The sequence below is a fragment of the Podarcis gaigeae genome (assembly GCF_964106915.1).
Source record: "Podarcis gaigeae genome assembly, chromosome: 3".
Taxonomy (NCBI): domain Eukaryota; kingdom Metazoa; phylum Chordata; class Lepidosauria; order Squamata; family Lacertidae; genus Podarcis; species Podarcis gaigeae.
The window spans coordinates 62,645,754-62,661,003 of record NC_139680.1 but is presented as its reverse complement, the minus strand read 5'-3'; the positions used below and the strand labels follow the sequence as shown (position 1 = coordinate 62,661,003).

General features: G+C 42.1%; 1 protein-coding gene across 4 annotated transcripts in view; it reads right to left on the bottom strand.

Annotated features, from left to right (window-relative positions):
• The window catches only part of ADGRG6 (adhesion G protein-coupled receptor G6), a 107,365-nt gene extending 93,670 nt beyond the window's left edge, over positions 1–13,695 (bottom strand). For 2 of the 4 annotated variants that reach the window (XM_083731607.1, XM_083731608.1), the window contains exons 1-2: positions 12,983–13,590; positions 2,649–2,746 (exon numbers count right to left, since the gene is read on the bottom strand). In XM_083731607.1, the coding sequence (XP_083587733.1) occupies positions 2,649–2,746; positions 12,983–12,984 (100 nt within the window). In that variant the 5' untranslated portion in view covers positions 12,985–13,590. Of the gene's footprint in view, positions 1–2,648; positions 2,747–12,982 lie in introns of all 4 variants that reach the window. The other 2 variants (XM_083731610.1, XM_083731609.1) reach the window with 2 other exon arrangements.
• Between the last annotated feature and the right edge of the window lie 1,555 nt (positions 13,696–15,250).

Sequence of the window (15,250 nt, the reverse complement as noted above, 5' to 3'; positions counted from 1 at the left end):
AGTGTCATCTAGTCCAACACCCTGCAATGCACGAATCACAACTAAAGCATCCCCAAGTGCAGGGTTTTAAACACAATACAGTCATACCTTGGGTTGAACGCCTTGGTACTCAGACGTTTGGCTCCCAAACACCACAAACCCGGAAGCCAAATGTCCGATGTGGCTTCTGCGGCTTCCGATTGAGTGCAGGAAGCTCTTGCAGCCAATCGGAAGCCATGCCTTGGTTTTCAAACCGTTCCAGGAGTCGAACAGACTCCCAGAACGGATTAGGTTCAACAACCAAGGTACCACTGTAATGGAATTTAAGAGAAAATGTTAAGAGACAATGTACCATGGTTTTTTAAAACTGCTTTGAAGGTTTATTTTGCAATCAAGCAGTAAATAAATTTTATGAAATAAGTTAATATTTCTTTCCATTTCATGAGAAAGGAGCACACAGGGTGAAAACACACTATTTTGTGTTGAGAAACATTACTCACTTTTCTTAATATTTAGGACCAATTATACCCCTACGTTACAACCCAAATTTTAATACGTTTTCCCATTAGACACAGTTATACATTATACGTGTTTGCAGAGTCCATGTTGAACAGTACTTATTAATTCTGGTTTTGGAATAATTTTGACCCTAAATGCAAAACTCTCCCAGAACATTTTGACTCATTAAAAACTGACAAATCACTGGGTCCAATGGTACAAACCCAAGAGTTCGTATCTGAAGAAGTGTGCATGCACACGAAAGCTCATACCAAGAACTGACTTAGTTGGTCTTTAAGGTGCTACTGGAAGGAATTTTTTTTGTTTTGACTATGGCAGACCAACACGGCTACCTATCTGTAACTGGAACTATGGAAGGCACCACATTGAGCCGCATGAAATGGAAGTCCATCAAGGTATCTGAAGAAGTGTGCATGCACATGAAAGCTCATACCAAGAACTAACTTAGTTGGTCTTTAAGGTGCTACTGGAAGGAATTTTTTTTGGTTTGACTATGGCAGACCAACACGGCTACCTATCTGTAACCAAGAGTTCGTAAAGTACTCAAATGAGAAATTACTGATCTTCTAACAAAAAAATGTAACTTGTCTCTAAAATCTGCTTCTGTACCTGAGGACTGTAAAGCAGGCAATGTTAACATAAGTTTTTAAAAAGTTTTTAAAAAGAGATACTGATGATATTCTGGAATTTACAGGCCAGTTAGCTTGGTGTCTATTTCAAGAAAACTGGCAGTCAGCATTATTAAAGATAGAAATACCAGGCATATGGAGGAACAAGTCTTGCTGAATCAGAACCATACCCATACACACCCTGATGATATGATGAGATAATTTTCACAAAGCACTGGTAACAATGCTATATAAACATTCCGTTCTTCTTGGCACCGTATTTGGAATTGGAGTGATTTTGTTCTGTCTTTGTAACCCAAGGATGAAAAATGAGCGCTTACTTATTTGCCACTCACTCACAGATAGGATCTTTGGCTTTTACTTAAGGTACATGATTTAAGAATGCCAGAAAGCACACACCTGTTGAGATTTGTGTGCCACACAACAGCTTGATAAAGATAAAAGTAAATTAACTGTAGTAACATACAGTCCTTGAAATTGTGTGTTAAATTATTCTATTGAAGCTTTGGGATTTCCTGTACAGGGAGGTCTACCTCCCTCTGATGCAGCTCTGGGAAGACCTCGCTTTTCATGCAGGTATTTGGCATGACTTGCTGTTAATTTTAGCTCTCCTGGCACACTAACTTTTATGCTATCTATAGCTTGATTGGTATCAGTTATAACTTATTACTGATCTGTCTTTTATTGCTTTTAATGTATTGCAAGTCAAGCACAAATATTTTGTTGTTAGTGAGATAGTAAATTTTAAAATAATTAAATAAACCCTAACAGTCCTAGTAGTTTTTTCTTCTTTCTTGCATTTTTCTTGTATTTAACAGACAGTGTTTCAATAATGACCTAATGCAGTACAGTGGTACCTCTGGTTGCGAATGGGATCCGTTCCAGAGGCCCGTTTGCAACATGAAAGGAACGCAACCCACAGCGGCGCATCTGCGCACACACAGGTTGCGATTTTCTGCTTCTGCACATGGGCGTGACGTCATTTTGCGCATCTGCGCATGCGGTGAAACCCGGAAGTAACCCTTTCCAGTACTTCCGGGTCGCTGTGGGACGTAACCTGAAAGAACGCAACATGAAGCGGACGTAACATGAGGTATGACTGTAGTAGTAAATCAGCAGAACCTAACTGTTGTACTGAACCAGCAGTCTAACTGATCCAGCATCCTGTCCCCAGCACAGACATGCAGCAATTTGTATAAGCAGAGACTATATAGAATAATGAATGCCTTTTTCTTGCTTCCATGAATTCACCTCTTGGAAATACAGTAGCTTAAAGAACTGAGTAATGAAAAGAAAGTTGTGAATTCCATAGAAACACCAAGACTTCTAAGCTGCATATAAGACAAGGTGTACACAACAATATGCAAGGTGCACAAATTATGAACTCAGTAACATTCCATATCAATGCTGATACAATCAACTCCAAATGTTCTGCACAACCCAAGTATAAAAAGCATGATATGTTATTCTACAACTCTCACCCATTTTAGCAGACTGGGAGAAGAAAAACAGCTTTCTTACCTGAATACTGTACACATATAAGATACAGAATAAATAGGAACAGCAAATGGAGCTTCCATTTCCACTGGTAGCACCACACTTGGCTCTCATAAGACATCCTATGAAAATAAAAAAAAAGAATTTTAAAAATATGTTTTTCCTTTTTAGTGCAAGCAGTCTGCTATTACTAATATAAATGTAATCACTAAAACAAATGCAACATTCCTTTAAGCAGGGATGGAGAACATCCAGATATGGGCCAATCTTGGACCTCCAGGGGGTTCAAGTTGACCCATAAAGCAATTTCCCAAAACCATACCCATCTGTCCATCAGCTAACTTCACTGTGTAACATCAGCTAGTGGGCAGGAGGGCAGGGTTCAATCCTACTGGAGTCTGCTTTGCCATCATGTTCCCTGTGGGGAATGTTCTGGTGAAGTACACCACTGTAGTCAGCAGGATTGAACCCTCCACTCATAAACTGGTGAGCAGGGAGTTCCACCAGGCTAAGGTTGTTTGCAAATGTCTATTCCCCTGCAGCAATCCGGCATGTAGTCAAAGTGTAGTATGAGCTGTTTAAAATCCCTTTTGAAAACAGATCTATGCTGCAATCTGAAGTCCTCATATTTGGAGCTTTAAAGCACAGTGTCACCTGACATCGGGTGTTTGAAAAGTGGGTGGCCTTGGCCGCCTGTCAAATTTGGCCCTCTGAGGAGGCGAAATAAGGATCTGGCTCACCACCTAGAAAAAGTTCTCCACCCCTGCTTTTAAAAGTTGATGGGATTTTTGCTTCAATGAACAAGAGGTATGTTAGAGACATAAACTCTGAACTAGAACTTTGGTGGAGTTGAGTTGTATCTAAGTCAATCAGGGTCAATTTAAGCATGCTGACCAATAAAACATGTTTAGCTTTGTTCCTAGGTTCAGTCACCACATGACTCTGAAGCTGACAGACCATGCTAGAATGTGTTAGTTGTTATTTTTTTTAAAAAAAACACACCTGTCAGAGCTGCCTCTAGGTCCCAGCTCACAGAGGACCAACGCCAGGTTGATGTAATGTACAAAAGTCTTTATTGAAGTTTAGTTTCCATTTCAACGCCAGAGCGTGCAGCCCTACGTCTTAGACCTTAGATCGGCGAAGCCCTGTCTGAATCACCTCCCCTTCCGCACCAGTTTAAGATCCTAGCCCTGCTCCACCTTCTGCGCTGTTCTCTCCTCCTCTGGGTCCTCCTGCCCGCTGGGGCATTGCCCTTTCTGGACTCTTCCGACGCTGAGTCGCTCAGCTCCTCCCCCTCCCTCCGACGGGCTTTAGGACCAGGTTCCCAATCCTCATTCTCTGCTGTCCCGCGCTCCTGTACATTTGAACTTGCCTCTCGCGCCAACCCAGTGACCTTTCTCCTAACCGTCACACTGCTTGTGTCACTGTTTCCCCCTTCCGGGACCCTGGCCGGATCTGACCTCAGCCCTGTCTCGTCTTCTCTCCCTGGTGGGGAATGCACTGGCCCCGATGCTTGGGACTCTTCCCCCCCACTCCGCTCTGGTGGGGAAGCTGGTCCTGATTTCCAACTACTGCTCTGGGAGTCCCTGCTGCCCCCTTGCTCCTGGAGCGTTCCCCTTGGGAACCCCCTGCCCTTGGCCGCTGGCGCGCCCTTCTGTGAATCTTCCGATTCGCTGGAGAGGCTCATGGAATCCCTCGGACCACTTTCATCTCCTGCGCTCCCCTCGGATTCCTCCCCCTCGCTCTCCATCTCCTCTCTTCCCTGTGCCTCTGCTCCTGAACCCCTGACAACACCCAAAAAGAAACTGATTTCGGTTTGCTAAAGCACTTCCATAACCTCTTTCTGAAAAGCACAATGGTCATGATCGTGATGCACACTCCGCAGCAGGGCTTCCCTCCCCTAATCTTCCCTTTTCCTTCTTCTTGCACAATATATAAATTTCACTCTCATTTTTTCACAAATAAAACAAACATTACAATGTCAAACTACATGACCATGAGATAAGTGCCAGATCTGTCAGCACAATGGATGAAGTTCAGGTAAAACTGTATTATCCAGATCTATCAATGTTTACCCACCAGAACATTTCAATGTTTTGCCACTTTCTTGGAACAACAGACTCTGCAAAGCCATTTCACAAGATGGTTTTGAAAGGGCACCAAGTTTCAAAAGTATTTTGCCACATAGTGAGGTAAGCTGCTGTTCGTGAAAGAGAAGTCTAAAACTGTAGCTAGTTGTACAAAGCTTGCTTCATGGTTTCTTGGGTTATAATCAGTCACAGAAGGGTAATTAAATGCACTTCAATTGGCAAGACTTGGATATTTTTATTCCATCCACAACACAAGAATCTCTGTGAAGAGGTTAGTTGAACTGATAATGCATAAATAAATGTATTGCTTGTGTACTGTGTACTACATATGAAACTTAGTAAGAATATACCACTGGATAAGTTTCTGTAGTTATATGTTCTTTTATTTACATGAAAAACAGTAACAATTATTTGGAAAGGAAGAAAACAAACAAACAAACAAACAAACAAACAGAATGTCATTTTAATGCAGCAGTTCTAAAGGAAATTATATTACACACCTTGGAGTGCTTATCTCAGGAATTATTCCATTTATTCTGATGAGGTTACCACAAGATTAGTGTTAAGACTGCAGCTTAATTGTGCAATCTTATATTTGAGTTCCACTGGCTGACTGCTACAGGACTTGGCATGATGGACATGGTAAAGAGGCCATAACATTCTGCACCAGCTGCAACCTCCAGGCCAGCCATAAAGGAAGCTCCACAAAGAGTGCAATACAGCAGTCTAAATGTGAGATTACCAGCGTGTGAATCACAGTGGCCAAGCTATCCTTGTGCAGGAAAGGGCACAGCTGACACACAAGCTGCCACTGATAGCAAACGCTCTTTGCCAGTGAGGCCACTGGGGCATCCATGGAGAAAGGTGGTTCTAAGAGCATCCCTAAACAATAAATTCCTTCAGAGGAAGTGCAGCTCATCTACAACAAGCAAAAAGCCCAAGTCACAGACCAGGGAATGACTCACCCACAGTTTATCTATCTTCAGTTTATTGGCCTTCATCCAGCCCACAAGGCACTGGTTCAGTTTGTGTACAGCCTCTCCTGACTCCGACTTAACAGAGAAATATAGCTGAGTATCACCAGGTTATTCGTGACACTGTACCCGAAACAACCGCAAACTGCTCACAATGGCATCATAGAGATGTTAAATAGCACTGGATATAAAATAGTGCCTTGTGGCACCTTCCATCTGAGCTGCCAGAATGTAGACACATAGCTATCCTCTGTGACTGACCACACAAGCAGGAGTGAAACCACTGAAGAACAGGGCCTCCAACTCCCAACACACAGAAACGGTCCAGGAGAATACCATGATCTGTGGTATCAAAAGCTGCTGAGAGATCCAGCAAGAATAACAGAACAGCATCTCTCCTGTGGAGAAGATAATCCATCACAGTAACCAAAGTCAATTCAGTACCAAAACCAGCCCTGAGCTCGGACTGACTATGGGGGTCATTTCACCAGCGCAGCAGCAACACATCTTCCTCCAGCCCCAGAATAAATAGAGTATAGGATCGCTCCATAATTCTCTCTAGATCACAACCACAAGGTATCTTTTAAAAAAGAACCAGCTTGCATTTCAAATGAAAACTGAATTTCATGTAGGAGGCTAAAAGTGCAACCCTATTCATGTCTACTGAGAAGTCTTATTGAATTAAATGGGACTTACTCTAAGATAAGTGTATACAGGATTGCAACCTAATTCTTGTTAAATTTTCTAACTGCTTCTTATTTTCTTTAAATAAATAAGCAGATGATTATGAAACATGGTTTTTCTTTATTGAAGGTTGTTCTTAATTATGAACTTAAAAGAACTGAGTTTTCTGACATGCAGTAAAAATAAACTTAATAGCACTTGAAGATGATCATACACCACTTGGGACTTTGAGACATAAAAAGATCTTTGATGAAGCCAGACACTCTAAAACTAGATTCGCACACAACAAAATGATTGTCCTGCAACTCAGTGCAACTGCAACTAAATCCTTAATAAAAACCCTGAAAATGGAATGCCAGAAATGTGTAATGAATAGTTAATAAATGTACCAATATGCTGGGTTCTTTATTAGACCTAGAAGTTTGTCTTCAATTCTCTTATCTTAGTTGCCTCTCTGTGATAATAGAGAAAACTCCACATGATTTCTATAGGAGCAGAATTAAGGAGCATTAATGCCTCGAACATAATTCTGACACAAAACTACCTTATCTGTTCAAATGAACAAAAGTAGCTACTCCAGTGTTTCAACAAATACAACTATGAACTAAGCTGAACTGGGTAAATACAGACCGCACCATGAATATCACAGAGTGAAATCTAAGCTTCAATATTTAGTCAAGTTTGCCTTAAAAAAGATTATGCTTTCACCTTTTTTTGGGGGGGGGTGAGAAAGAGAGTACAAGTTATTCAGTTTCCTAAGTATCCTAATATGTCTTTAACACATGACTTACCAAACATGGAACAATGCATGTGCAAAAAGATCTAATAAAATAATGAAACTCTAGTTTACAGCTATTGGGTTAGTTAATACATCCTGCTTTTGGAATCCCACATAAGGACTTCCAGTAGCACAATGGGGCTTCCCCACATCTTCCCCCATGTAACCTTCCCCCTTCCCTGTGTTCAAAATTCCCTAGGCACATTTTGCTATTGGCGCAGGTCCAATTGTGATTTCTGGGTGCCAGGTTTGTGTCCACAGTTTAAAAACCTCTGCCTTAGTCCATAGTTAATTCGATTTCCATTTCCACTCTGTGGGTTTCTCCTTCTTGCATACTGGGATAAGTGGGATAAGTGAATTGTTTTAAGAGCAAGCTACAGTCAAGCAATGTAACTGAGATCACAGAATCGTAGAACTCTAGTGCTGGAAAGGACCCCAAGGGTGATCTAATCCAACTCCCTGGAAAATAGACATTCTGTTGTAGTGGCCGTAACCTAGGTTTAAGGTGCCATTTGGTGCCTAGCTTATATATCTGAGTTTCTAACACTGTCCCCACCCTATTGGCACAGGAGGAGATGGGGGATAGTTCTGTCTGACAAGCTGAAATGCTTGTGCTACACCAAATTCCTCCCACTGAAGGTAAGAAAGACTGGGTCGTCCTAAATTAATTATTCTACTCAATCCAGGGTCTATGTCTCAAGTTACATCTACTTTATTTTGTTTTTATATAGATATTTAAATCTCAACATGTGTATTCCAAACACTGAGGCATACCAAAAGCTAATATTAATAATACTTCTTTTCCACTTATTTTTCTTTCCTCTCACGTACCCACATAATAACCTTCTATGTTAGTATAAGTGGCAGAGAGTGAGGATGGCAAGTAAAAATATCTGAGCAAAAATATCTGTTGGAATAACATATGACATGTGCTGTAAAAATGGATTGAAAAAAATCATTATAATTTGAACAGACTGACTACAGCAGGCCTGAGACATTACATCGCTCAAACAGATCTGCCAAATTTACTTTGTGAAGGTGAGAGCCTACTGATATTCCTAACATCCTCCCTTGCTCCTTCCTACTGACTGCTGCACATAATTCTCTTCCTTTGGCTTCCAACAATGGACACTATTTTGTAATGTTACCTAACGTGTACACACATATCAGTTTTTAAAACACTCACCTAAAGTCAACAAACACAGTGGCATCTAGAAAAGAATCATTATTTGATTCCCTGATTTAGTTTGCATAGTCAGAGACTAAAAGTGACTATGCAGCATACAGTCTAAACTCTGCCCAAAGCAGACCATTATTCCACCAACTCTCCACAAATCAGCTAAGGCACTCAAGCTCCAAATGTGTCACAGAACTTATCCAAAGCTGCCAAATAAAACTTAATGCAGATTCAGATTCAAACCACATCTGAATGGGCAGGCAACCTCTTCCAGAATCACCATTCAATTTGACCTAAACTATGGAAACTTCCGCAATCAGATCCTAACTGATCCCAACCCATCTATCAAATAATCCAGAATAAAATTGTGCTGAGTTAAATTGCATGCCACTCAATTTGTAGTTACTTCAATTGCAAAGAACTCTTCTTGTTGCCTGCTTGGGTATGCAAAAACAATGTTTGTGTGAATGTATAGCCACAATACACAGTTAAGAGATCATGCTAAACACAGTCCACCAAACGTGTATTCTGGCCCACACCTTTCCCTAATTTTGAAATACTAGACAGGCAGCAAAAACAGAAGTTTCAGTGAGACCCTACTGAATTGCAATATATGACTAGCATGCTGCATTTGGCTTATTAAGTTTCAAGAAAAGAAAATGAAAGATGAAGCTATATGTGGGAACTCTTCTTTTCTTTTTAAAGAACTTTCCTGAGCTCAGTGACTCACGTTTAAAGCACTGAAACTGAAAACACATCATTTATGAAAGGTATGTAGAGTATATTTCTAACTGTAATTTTTTACATTCTTTCCAAGAGATTACAAGCATGGAGGCCTCAGGGACCCCAAAGCAATGATGAATAATGAGCATTAAGAGTTTTGATAGCTCTGCAATGGTGGATGCAAACCAGTGGGCTTCAGAGAGACCTTTCTACTTTAATATAAGTGATTGGAAAATGCAACAGAAATATTCTATTTTTATTCGTTTTTACTGTAAAGATGATGATGATAATTTTTTTTTAAAAAAACTCCAGTACATTTCCATATAAGATATTTAGACAAATAACTGTATATCCTCATTCTGTTTCCTTCTTGGACCATATTTAGTTTTACATTGTCTATCATAACTTTCAGGAAAGTAGCATAATTTTGTCTTTACTCAAAATGCTGACCTCTGTTGTCTGATGCACTAGACAATTAAAATGAAGCAGTCTTGAGATTGAAAAATGATGACAGCTGAACAGAATCAATCATCTTTAATCCAACTGCTTTTTAAAAAGTACATATGTACATGAATTGTGGATTAGGTAGTTGGTCTTGAGTAGGCACGTTATAACAAGAAAAGCCATTCACAGAGAAGAGGATTGCCAAAGACTGCATTGCACTGTTGTGATATGTACATGATGTATTGAACAAAGAACTCAGTACGACCCTCTAAAGCTGAATGTTACAAAGTCTGACTTTGGTGAGAGTAATGAATAGGGTGAGCACAGAGTTTCCTTGGTTTCATTCAGCTAACTGTGACCCTGCATGATTAGCTACCAGAACTAGCATTTGTGAAGTTCTGACCTCAGATGAAGTTACATGTACACTTACAGAAGAGAGCATGCAAATATAAGTTTCCTCTTGAAGATTAACTTTTGCTGGTGTTGTGCAATAGATTTAGAAGAAACTGCTGTCTCAGGTGCTTTTTCAAAAGGGTAGTTTGGAGTGAAGGCAAACAAAACCAAATATTAAGACCATAATGTGATCATAAAAGAGATTTTAACTGCTAAACAATAATGCATATACAGTGGTACCTCGGGTTAAGAACTTAATTTGTTCTGGAGGTCTGTTCTTAACGTGAAACTGTTCTTAACCTGAAGGACCACTTTACCTAATGGGGCCTCCTGCTGCCGCTGTGCCACCGGAGCAGGATTTCTGTTCTCATCCTGAAGCAAAGTTCTTAACCCGAGGTACTATTTCTGGGTTAGCAGAGTCTGTAACCTGAAGCATATGTAACCCAAGGTACCACTGTATAAACTATAAAAATAATAATTTAATCCAACCCATGTATTATTAGTTTTATAACATTAACATTCAAGAATGTAATTAATTATAATGCAAATATCTGCAACACTTCCAAAAAGCTTCCAAACTTTTTTCAAGGGCTCAGTGTCCATTACAACGCATTGCAACAATAATACTTCTCTGTTCAATTAGGCATATTTCCCAACACATAGGATTGCAGCTTTTATCTCATCTTATTGCTGAAACCAATGGAAGCTCACAATTTCAAAATAAACCCTGAAAGGGGGGGGAAAGACCAAAATACATGATAGAAACTTTTTGTTTAACCTTTTATTTATTTATTATTCAATCACTATCCCACCCTTCCTGCATAAGGAGCCCAGGGTGGGATTCCCTCCCAATGCCTCACCAATTCCCCCTTTTCTTGTACAGTGGTGCCTCGCAAGACGAAATTAATCCGTTCCGTGATTTTCTTCGTCTAGCGGTTTTTTCGTCTTGCGAAGCAAGCCATTGACAGCTTAGCGGATTAGCGCTATTAGCGGTCTAGCGGCTTTTAGCGATTAGCTGAGAAGCGGCTTATCAGCGGAACAGCTGATAAGCGGCTTAGCGCTTAGGGAAAGGGCGGAAAAAAGCAGAAAAAAACGCGGGAACTTGCAAGATTTTTTCGTCTTGCGAAGCAACCCCATAGAGAAATTCGTTTAGCGAAGCGCCTCCAAAAATGGAAAACCCTTTCGTCTAGCGGGTTTTTCGTCTTGCGAGGCGTTCGTCTTGCGGGGCACCACTGTACTGTAAATCTGTTCTGTTTAGGAGTCCCTAATTCCATTATATCGCAGCCACCTCTATTCCACTTCATTTTGCAGTAGTGTAATATTACTTATGAGTATCATTATGGTGCACTAGTTCGCGTCATTACACCTGTCTACAGTGGGAAATGAACACTGCCAAAACTGGTAGGATAGTAACAAATGATCTAAGAGATTTTTTAAACCAACCAACCACCACAGAATTGTCTTTATTTGTAAAATAATCTGTAATGTTAAAGAGAAAGTGGGATGTAATCTCCAAATGGACCCTGTTCAATGTTCCCAAGTCATGTGAAACAGCAGGTTCAGAAATATAGGATTGTGTTGGCATCCAAATGTTAACAGCTGTGCGGATTATGACTGCAAAAACTTGGAGAAGCACTAAGGCTCCAACAATTGATCATTCGCAGAGGAAGACCCAGGACATTATATTTATAGTATTGACCAAAATTACCAGTTTCAAACAACTATGAGAGGGAAGAACCCAGACGACAGGGATTTTCAAAAGAACTGGATCTCGTTTATTTTGTACTGGAACCAAAAGAAATGTTGATGAAATTGTCATTATAGCTGTATTAAGCATTGCATTGTTGCTCTGATATAAATCTGATACCTTTTAAAAATGTATTAATTTCAGCATCTGAAATCTGGTATGATGAAAGGTGGTATGTAAGTGTTCTCTCATAATTAACTTATAGCAGGTAGTTAATTAATCACAGGAAAAGATGCTTAAGTTGGTAGCAAAACATTATTGATTGTTTACCACTTCCAAGACTCCCAAGCATTACGACCAAAATGGGAGTATTAATTCAGGAGCATGTTGAAAATGACAGCTTTTATTCTTCACCTTCTTTGATAAAATAATCGAATCTGCAAAAATCCCCGTTCCCTCCGATTATATAGGCAGACTACCCAAGTGCCAAGCAAAGGAGGTGAGAGGATTTTGGTTACTGTGCTTGAATGCAGTAACAAGTAGTAGCCAAATGGGCAAGTCCAGCCAGCCACTAGAAGACTTAAATGCATAAACTCCCAAATCTAATGCTATGACATTCTCTCTCCAAGAAAAAGAAAAAAATCTAAAAGCCTAGCAGACAGGAAGAAAGGTTGGAAGTCCAAAGGAGCTCAATACCTTCGGTTCTCTGAACCTCCCCGCTTGTTTTTTGGCAGAGCACCTTTTCAGCTAGAAATAGCTCCTTTATGAACCAAGATCTCGCTCCCACTTTGACTCAGGGAAAGTTTGGGGTTTAAAACTCTACAGAATCTCTACAGAGGTATGTCACCATAACTTTATGAAGTTCTAACAAAAACCCACAAGTGCGCAACTGCCCTCCTACCTCATCCACGAGAGCAGGAAACCCTAAAGCAGAAGTAAATTAAGTTACTAACAAGCGTCAAATGTGAGTTTGTGGTATCTTTAAAACTAACTCTTTCACCGCTGCTATTCGGAATGTCATCAATTGTTCCCTCTTTTTTTTTAACAAAGGGGAAGGGGGAGAGATCCTGGTAAATCACGAGCTTTGGGGCTGGTGCGAAGCCTCTTACCTGCTCTTCAGGAGAAAAAAGAAAAGGCTCCCTCCGTCCCTCCTTTCCGGCCCTGCCTACCTTTCTGCCCCGAAAAGAGTCACCATCTCAGTCTCGGGGGAGGCCGTGAGGAGATATGATCTTGTCGTGTCTGGCCTAAATATGCCGCGGAAGAAAAGTGCAGACGAACGCGAAACCGGTTTATTTGGTTCCCGGGGGCTGGCAAGGCATCAGAGAGCCATTCGCGAGGCTGCGGCAAGAAGAAGAAGAAACGCAGAGCGCGTTCCCTTCCCAGGGCCGAGAAGGAGGGCGAAACTTACATGTTCACATTACTCGGTGCGCGCAACCATCCTCTCCTGCCTAGGGCTGGCTGGCACTCTTCCTCCTCCTCCTCCTCGGGCTTTTCTACCTCTCCGTGGACAAGTTCACGGGCGCAGCTGCTCCATCCCCCTCAGGGCTTCCCTCCACGCGCAAAGTTGGCGGTATACCGGCTCGCGCCTCTTCCCCGCCTGAGGGGCAGGCTAAAAAATAAAATAAAAAACCAAGAAGAAAGCGGCACAAAACACCGCAGGGAAAACTTTGAGCAGCGGCGGCGGCAGCAGCTGCGTCTCTTCTGAGGGCGAAGGAGCCCCACACACAACGAGGCGGAAAGGGCTCCTTTGCGCCACGTTCCCGCCCAGTGGGGCGACTCCCGCGCAGGGCCAAGACCTAGAGGCCGGCCGCTCAGGTGGCTGCCGCGCCTCAAGATTCGCCTGTGGGGCTCCCGGGCGGGCTCCGGCTGGCCCCCTCTCGCCTCAGGAGGCCGGCCTACGACGTTCAGCCCCACCCTAGAGCGGCGGGGGCGGCGGGCGGAGGAAAAGGACCCAAAAGTTTCTCAAGCACCGCCGCCGCCGCCGCGCAGCTTCACACACGAGCCGACACGCTGGAATCTCCTTTTCAATGAGAAGCACGTGCTGGAAACTGTGGGGGGTGGGGGAGTTCTGCAGTTTCTGCCCCAGGTTCCCCGGCCTGACTTCCAAAGGGCCCTGAGACATGTGCGTTAGGAAAATCACGCGAAGGCGTCTTTCACGCTTCCGAGGAAAGCTGCACCTGTTGACATTTTGCATTTGGCCTGGGTAAAAATCGGCCCTGGAATGGTTTCGACGGGGACCTTAGGAGTCAGCTCCTAGGGGACGAGGTCCCTTTGCAAACCCACCCTCCTCAAATATATTTGAGGGATCTGCCCCAGCCCCCGCTAGTAAAAAGGTACTATATTGCCATTCAAATAGTGTGGGGTGTGCCACGTTAAGAGATCAATAGTGTGAGCTATTTTATTCAAGTCGGCACCCTTGACGGAGACCCCCAAATCTTCATCGAATGACAGAGCCATGCTCATGGGTTGCATCATGAAAAGCATTAACCTGATACTTTTCCGTGGCTCCATAGCACAAAAACAGAGAGCCAAGGGGAGAATCCCCACACATCCTTGAGATTTTTACTCAGGATCACTTTTTGGATTATGGTGGCACCCCAGAATACTGGGGCTGTGATTTTTGCATGAGCATAGAAATGAGTTTTCATTTGATGGTAAGTTTGCACGGCTTCCATGTAAATCTCTCGAAGGACCGTGTTGATTCAGCTTTTCCTCTTTCCTTCTGTTTCTCATAAGTTATTCAAGGAGGCACAGCATTACTGGCAGAAAAACAAGTGGCAATTCCATTCATATGTGGTACGTGCCATACACTTCCATTGGACGGTTTAACTGAAACATACATGTTCATCCCCTTGCAACTGCTGTGTTAAGTGAATATGTGTGCCATGTGTGGCACGATAATCAGAAATTTAACATCACTGAGTTTTCATATTGCATCTAACCTTACTATACACTGCTTAGGAGCTACAGTGTTCAGTGGTATATAGATAGATGGTTGAAGAAAATAAGATACACGTGCACACCCCAGCAAGTCACCGAGTGATGAACTCTCAAGCAATGAACATGCATTTGTGAATCAGCATGATTAATTTGTTTCACAATCACTGGCCATGTGCCAGCTGCACTAACTCAGGATTTATCAACATTCTGCTAGGATCAAAGGGAAATACATTTCCTCCCCCATGCATGCACACTTCCTGGGAACAGAAGGTTGACTTCAGGTTGAGTCACTGAGGGACACCCTATTCAAGAAGCAATGCATAGGATATGATAATGAGCCTGAAGAATTTCATGGCCAATGTTCCAGACTGAAAAACTTGACAAGAAAAATCCATAACATGCTAACAGTATGTCCAGCCTGCCCCCTGCCTCCAAATTAACTGTAAATCCAAAATCTGTTTGCTCTATCTACACACAAATACTATAGTGTATATTGGGCTGGCTATTGCTAATGATTACAGTGGTACATCAGGTTATATACGCTTCAGCTTACAGACTCCGCTAACCCATAAATATTGCTTTAGGTTAAGAACTTTGCTTCAGGATGAGAACAGAAATTGTGCTCCGGCGGCGCGGCAGCAGCAGGAGGCCCCATTAGCTGAAGTGGTGCTTCAGGTTAAGAACAGTTTCAGGTTAAGTACGGACCTCCGGAACGAGTTAAGTACTTAACCCGAGG